The sequence below is a fragment of the Phaseolus vulgaris genome, chromosome 11 (assembly GCF_000499845.2).
Source record: "Phaseolus vulgaris cultivar G19833 chromosome 11, P. vulgaris v2.0, whole genome shotgun sequence".
NCBI classification, from domain to species: domain Eukaryota; kingdom Viridiplantae; phylum Streptophyta; class Magnoliopsida; order Fabales; family Fabaceae; genus Phaseolus; species Phaseolus vulgaris.
The window spans coordinates 9,937,505-9,944,975 of record NC_023749.2 but is presented as its reverse complement, the minus strand read 5'-3'; the positions used below and the strand labels follow the sequence as shown (position 1 = coordinate 9,944,975).

The 7,471-nt window shown below is 35.9% G+C and overlaps 2 protein-coding genes across 2 annotated transcripts; one reads left to right on the top strand and one right to left on the bottom strand.

Moving 5' to 3' along the window:
* Positions 1–670: 670 nt before the first annotated feature.
* LOC137818077 (borneol dehydrogenase, mitochondrial-like) lies at positions 671–1,897 on the bottom strand. The gene is made up of 2 exons (XM_068621301.1): positions 1,683–1,897; positions 671–1,585 (listed from the first exon to the last, which is right to left on the bottom strand). The coding sequence occupies exons 1-2, from the start codon at positions 1,721–1,723 to the stop codon at positions 820–822; spliced, it is 807 nt and encodes a 268-aa protein (XP_068477402.1). The 5' UTR covers positions 1,724–1,897; the 3' UTR covers positions 671–819.
* A 991-nt stretch (positions 1,898–2,888) lies between these two features.
* Positions 2,889–7,471, top strand: LOC137818057 (uncharacterized). Its single transcript, XM_068621282.1, has 3 exons — positions 2,889–5,694; positions 5,796–6,257; positions 6,383–7,471. The coding sequence occupies exon 1, from the start codon at positions 3,590–3,592 to the stop codon at positions 4,661–4,663; it is 1,074 nt and encodes a 357-aa protein (XP_068477383.1). The 5' UTR covers positions 2,889–3,589; the 3' UTR covers positions 4,664–5,694; positions 5,796–6,257; positions 6,383–7,471.

Genomic DNA, 7,471 nt, shown 5'->3' with positions numbered 1-7,471 from the left:
CAATTTTACATACAAAAGTACATATTCTAACATTTTCATATAACAAGTACCTGAATGGTCTAAAGTTTAGATAAAAAACAAAAATCATATTTATGTTATAGTGCACGGAAATATATTTAACCCTTATTATAATTAACTAAAAAATTAAAAGAATAATAAATTAAATCACATTGGAGTTTTTGAAAATAATGAATGGTGTGTGAGTTGTGAATTATTGCTAATTTGTTTTATTCACCATTCATACTTTCGTTCTACCATATAATAAACAATATAAAAGCCATATATGGTGACACTAGAATAAAAGATATGTTAAACAATAAGGAAATGAAAGTTTGATGTATAGAAAAGATATCTATCTAATGCTTTATTTTAATAATGTAGTAATATATATTAGTATTTTAAGTTAAAAATTTAAAAATATTAATATTTTGATCATAAAGTGGATGTATGTTTTTTTTGTTATAAACATTAGCCCACTTAACCACATGTGGTGGTAATAAAAAATTATATATTGATAATCCATTTATTTTTTTACATTCATCTTAAAACTCCTAATATTATTATATTAATTATTTTTCACATCATTTAATTATAAATTTATGTTTCTATTATGTATTTTTTTTTAACTGTCAAGAAAAAATGTATACAATTTGATATGTGAAACTATAACTTTTCAAATCAAAAGACCCAAATTTATTGTTTGCGATTGTAAAAAGTCATAAGACAAAATGCAATCACTTTGTGCCCATTACAACCACAGCTTTAGAAGTAGGGTGGTGAATTATTCAACACAGAAACTGAAACCACGAAAACGACAAGCTACTGCCCAAACGAACACATACCAGCATTGACTACAGTGAAGCCTCCATCCACAACAAGGTCATGCCCACTAACATACTTTGACTCATCACTGCCCAAGTAAACCACAGCTTCAGCCACATCTTGGGGCTTAAGAGTAACTCCTTTCAGATTGGAATAAAGTGCAGCAATCCCTTCATCATCAGTGTTCAGAAAACTCTTACTCATCGGCGTAGGAACCGCGTATGGAGACACACAATTCACTCGTATCCCCAAGGGTCCAAGCTCCACTGCTGCGTTTCGCACGAGCCCCACAATACCATGCTTGGAGCACGTGTAAGCGTGCGAAGCCATGCCGCCTATGCGTCCACACGTGCTTGCGGTTGCGATTATGCTGCCGCGTCGAGAAGGGGCCATTACCCTCGCCGCATGCTTCATTCCCAGGAACACACCGACCAAGTTTGTTCTAATCACTTCCTCGAAATCGGATTTCTTGTTGTGAATAATGTTGGGGTTCCACACTCCGATGATTCCTGCGTTGTTGTGCATGATGTCTAGTTTCCCGAACCTAGAAACAGCAGTGTTGACGGCACGTTCCACGTGTTCCTCTTTTGTGACGTCGCAGTGGACGTAGAAGGAGGAGTCTATGTCCTTGCAAACTGAGTGACCTAACTCGTCTTGGATATCAGCGATCACTACTTTGGCTCCATGCTTCGCAAACAGTCTCGCCGTGCACTCCCCTATGCCACTTGCTCCCCCTGTGATCAACGCCACCTTCCCTTCTAATCTGTTTTTCAAATTGTGTTTAACAAATCAAATCACAGTTATGATGAATACTTGTTTTTCAAATTAGAAAAAAGTAAAAGGTTCCCATGATTAGATACCTTCTGGCAACTGCAGAGGAGACTCCTGAAATACTTCCCATGATTCTCTCTATCTCCTGCTGAAGCTCGCTATAGCTTCTACTCTTCTTTGTTTTTCAGCCACTTATGGCTATTATGAACTGTCTGTACCCCATTTCGTTGGACAAGTTTACACTCCTTTTATCTTCAGAGACTTCTACTTTACAGTTTTTTTTAATAATAAAATATTCAAATATGTTATTTTTATAATTGCAGTGGGAAAAATAATATTAGCTGACATAATGCAATTTGAAAATTTATTCTAGCTTTTTATGTAAGTTTCAGTAAAAGATTCTTTTTTTCTTAGTTATAATTATTTAGGATTATCAACACATCGTCATTTTAAAATATTTTATTTAATCAATAGAAAAATATAAATAAAATAATAATATTATTAGTTGTGATAGTGTAAAAAAATTAGAATATCAAAGTATTATTTTCCAGTAATATAACATGGAATCATCTAAAAAATCTTAAAGTTTATAAAATTAATAAACATTACTTATCTATGAATAATAGAGATTAAAAATAATTATTTATTTATTTTGAATAAAAATTAAATAAAAATACTTAATATACATATTTTTATATGAATTAAAAAATTGATTTCAAATTTTACAAGAATACAAAATATTTTCGTATAATGATTAAAATTAAAATTCATAAGGAAATTACAAAATATACTTAAATTTTTATATAAATCCCGTCTGGCTGTTAAAAAAAGTTTGCCCTACTGGTTGGTAGTTCTTAGATTACAGGTGAGAACTCAAAAGATGAATATGTGTACGATTTATTGGCGACAGCTCATTGATTATGTACAGGAAAAGTCATATTGGTATATGCTTTTCCCACTGCAATATTGTCTTCATATTTTTTTATTTAAACAATCACTTAAATGTGTTTTTTTCCTCTGGAATAGTATAATTTTTCCTTTGATTCTTAATAATTCTTTTGTCTTTTGATAAAATAACTGTAATTTTGAGCCTTTTATTTGGGCTTTTGTTTTTCTATTTGTTATTTGTGTTTTTGCTGTTTGAATTGTACATATATATATACTCTTTTGAATTCAATGAGATTATTTTTGAAGTGTCATTCAGTTTTACAATTCAGACTCCTTTCGTTTCTCTATGTTATCTCTCCTTCTCTGTTTAGGGTTTCATCCCTTGTTGGTTGGTTGGTGCCTTGTTACCTCTTCACCATGCCGGTTAATCGTATTATGGTATCATAGCTCTTCAATTGAAGAGCTCTGTTGCGCGCTCTGAAATTTTCCCTATTTTCTTTCTTCTCCTTGATTTTCCTTTTCTTGATTTTCTATTGTAGCATTGGCAGAAGAACGCATCGTAGCATCGTCTCAAGCCGATCCGGCGAACAGCTACCTCTACCTTCATCCTAGCGAGAACCCCGCGGCGCTGCTCGTCTCGCCGGTGTTGGACGCTTCCAATTATCATTCCTGGAGTCGCTCGATCTTGACGACACTAAACGCGAAAAACAAAGTGGAGTTCGTTCTTGGAACGCTTCCTTGCCCAGCGAAAGATCATCAAAATTTCCCAATTTGGAACAGATGCAATAATATGGTAGTCTCATGGTTAGTACACTCCGTCTCTTTACCTATTCGACAAAGCATTATTTGGATGGATAGTGCCCAGAACATCTGGAATGATTTGAAAACCAGATACTCTCAGGGTGACCTATCTAGAATTTCTGATCTTCAACTAGAAGTAGCTTCTTTAAATCAGGGGGATTTATCTGTGACTGGGTAATTTACAAAATTAAGGATCATTTGGGACGAGCTGGACAATTTTAGGCCTATCCCCATTTGCACATGTTCTGTCAAATGTTCTTGTTTAGTTAATTCTATCATAAGTCAAAGAAAATGCGATGACCATGCTATGCAATTTTTGAGAGGGTTAAATGACCAATATAGTAATATTAGATCACACGTTCTACTCATGGAACCCATCCCACCTATATCAAAGATTTTTTCTCTCATTGCCCAACAAGAAAGACAATTAGCAAATCACATTTCTATTAGCATCTCTAGTATTAACAGTGTTGATTCCACTAGGACATCTTCATCTACTCTGTGCACTTTTTGTGGTAAGCATGTGCATACTGAAAATGTTTGTTTTAGAAAGGTTGGGTTCCCTAATCAAGACAATATGAACTCAAAATCCAACACTAGAAAAGTTTGTACTTACTGTAACAGAAATGGTCATACTGTGGATACTTGTTACAAGAAACATGGCTACCCACCTGGGTACAAATCCTATAACAGCAATAGGACTAATCAGATTAACAGTCTTATTACCACTGATGGTGTTTTCTCTGAGCCTTGTCTAAAAGAACAGGAAAAACGTGATTACCAACTCACTGCTCATCAAATACAAATTATCAATGATGTTTTGAGGCAGAACAACAATGACACTCCACCAAATCCTATTCAAGTGAATCAAGTGGACTCCTTTTCTGCAGACCCCAACGCACATGAGTTGTCTTCAATGGGTAATTCCTGGATTGTTGACTCTGGTGCCACTGATCACGTTTGTACTGTATTGTCTGCTTTCACCTCTTATAAAACCATCAAACCTGTCCTGATAAATTTACCAAATGGCCAACATGTTTTTGCAAACTATTCTGGGACAGTTGTTTTTACAAATAAACTTTATCTTCTTGATGTGTTGTACATCCCTCAATTTACATGCAACCTTATATCTGCTTCTAAATTGTCTCTACACTTAAAATGTAACTTGATTTTCTCCCCCCCACACTGTCTTATACAGGACAACCTCTCCAAAGAGCATATTGGTTTAGCTAATGCCAAGGCTGGCTTGTACATCTTTAACTCTTCTATTTTCACACTGCCACACACCACTTTATTCCTTCTGTCTCATGCACTGTTAAGGAAAATAATTTGTGGCATTATAGAATGGGACATCCCTCTGATGAAAGGTTGCATGTCTTGAAAAGTAAATACCCTTTTGTTTTTGCTGATAAAACACATATGTGTGATGTTTGTAATCGTGCAAAACAAAGAAAACTTCTCTTTACTCTAAGCACTTCTCACACTACTGTTATCTTTGACATCATTCATGTAGATATTTGGGGACCCTGTTCTACTACATCTATGCAAGGTTTTCGTTATTTTTTGACCATTGTGGATGATTTTTCTCGTTATACATGGACTATATTGTTGCATGCTAAATCTGAAGTTCGCACCCATCTCATAAATTTTTTTGCTTATGTTGAAAATCAATTTAAAACGACTATCAAATGCATTCGTTCTGATAATGGCGCTGAATTTGCAATGAAAACTTTTTTTGCTTCCAAAGGCACAATTCATCAAACTACTTGCATCGAAACCCCTCAACAAAACGGTATAGCTGAACGTAAACACCAACACATTTTAAACATCACTCGCGCTTTACTGTTTCAAGCTAATTTACCTCATATTTTTTGGGACTTCGTTGTCCAACATGCTGTTTTCCTCATAAATTGCACACCTACTCCCCTTTTACAAGATATTGCTCCATATGAAAAACTTTTTGGAAAATCTTGTGATATCTCTTCCTTACGTGTTTTTGGCTGCTCTTGTTATTCTACTACCATTCATGCTAATAGAAAGAAACTAGATACTAGATCTGTTCATGGCATCTTTCTCGATTTTCCACATAATACCAAAGGTTACATCATCTTAAATTTAAAGTTTCATCGCATTGAAGTTTCAAGACATGTGATCTTTCATGAACATCATTTTCCATATATATTGAATCATGATGACACACGAAGCCCCGACACTTTATCTTTACCCATTCCTGCTAATTATAATACATTTTGTGATGATATATTCTTGGATTATAATTGTCACAATCATGAGCACGAGACTCCTATGACTCACACTGAAGACAACATCATTCCACTAAGACACTCCAGCAGACAAAGACGACTCCCTACCTACTTAGAGGACTTCCAGACTTGTTTACCTGCTGCCAACACTGTAAGTAATCGGTATCCCATTCATAAATTTCTTTCCTACACTACTCTTTCACCATCTTTCAAAAAGACTATATTTTCTATATCTTCTAACACTAAACCTAGCTCCTACACTGAGGCTTCTAAGCATTCTTGCTGGAAACAAGTAATGCTAGAAGAGCTTAATGCTCTTAATGCTAAAAACACATGGCAAATAACTACTCTTCCTCCAGGAAAGCAAACCATTGGCTGCAAATGTGTTTTTAAGGTAAAACACAAATTTGATGGCACCATTGATCGCCACAAAGCACGGTTGGTAGCAAAAGGCTACACACAATTAGAAGGTCTTGATTTTTTAGATACTTTTGCTCCTGTTGCAAAACTAACCACTTTAAGACTTTTACTTGTTGTTGCCACTTCTCAAAACTGGATTCTTAAACAACTTGATGTGAACAACGCTTTCCTCCACGGGGACCTCCTTGAGGAAGTCTACATGCAACCACCGCCAGGCCTCAAACTTCCATCTCCTCAACATGTTTGCAAATTACAAAGATCACTCTATGGACTTCGCCAGGCCAACCGCCAATGGTATGCAAAACTGTCTCAATTTTTACTTTCACATAAATACACTTCATCCTCCGCTGATCACTCTCTATTTTTACACTGTAACGGTCCTAACATCACCATTATTTTTGTGTACGTTGATGATTTAGTGCTTACTGGAAACGATCATGAGGAAATTGCCCATATCACTTCTCTGCTGGACACTCAATTCAAGATCAAGAATCTAGGAGACCTCACATATTTTTTGGGCCTGGAGGTGGCCAAAAATAACCAAGGGCTCCACATCTGTCAACGAAAATACCTGATAGACCTTCTTCATGACACTGGCATGATCAACTCTACTCCTATGCCTACACTCATGGTTCACTCATCTCGCCTTTCCTCCTCCGCTGGCACACAACTCACTAACATTGAAACCTCTTCATATAGAAGACTAGTTGGCAAGCTCATATACCTTACAAACACACGGTCTGACATTGCATTTGTTGTCAACAACCTCAGCCAATTTATTTCATCTCATACCAACCTTCATCAACAAGCTGCTTTTCGTCTTCTTCGGTACTTGAAAGGCAACCCTGGCAACGGAATTTTCTTTCCCTGCAACAACACTGTCCAACTTCGTTGTTTCAGTGATTCAGATTGGGCTACCTTTCCTGAAACCTGAAAATCTGTAACCGGTTACTGCATTTTCTTGGGTGATTCTCTTGTCTCATGGAAATCTAAGAAACAATAAACACTTTCCAAGAGCTCTTCTGAAGTCGAATATAGAGCATTAGCCACAACCACCTACGAGATTCAATGGCTAACCTATATCCTGCAAGACCTTGGACTTCCCTATATTCAACCAGCAACTATCTTCTGTGATAACCAATCTGCAATACACATTGCCTCAAATCAAGTGTTTCATGAGCGTACCAAGCACATCGAAATTGACTGTCACATCGTCCGAAACAAGATCACCACTGGGCTTCTCAAATTGCTTCCTATTTCTTCTTTTATGCAGATTGCGGATATCCTTACCAAACCCTTGCTCCAACAGTATACAAAGAGCTACAGTCCAAGCTGGGAATGAGAAACATATATTCCCAACTTGAGGGGGGCTGATAAAATAACTGTACTCTTTATTTTGGGCCTTTTATTTGGGTTTTTGTTTTTCTATTTGTCATCTGTGTTTTTGTTGTTTGCACTGTACATATATATACTCTTTTGAATTCAATAAGATTATTTTTGAAGTGTCA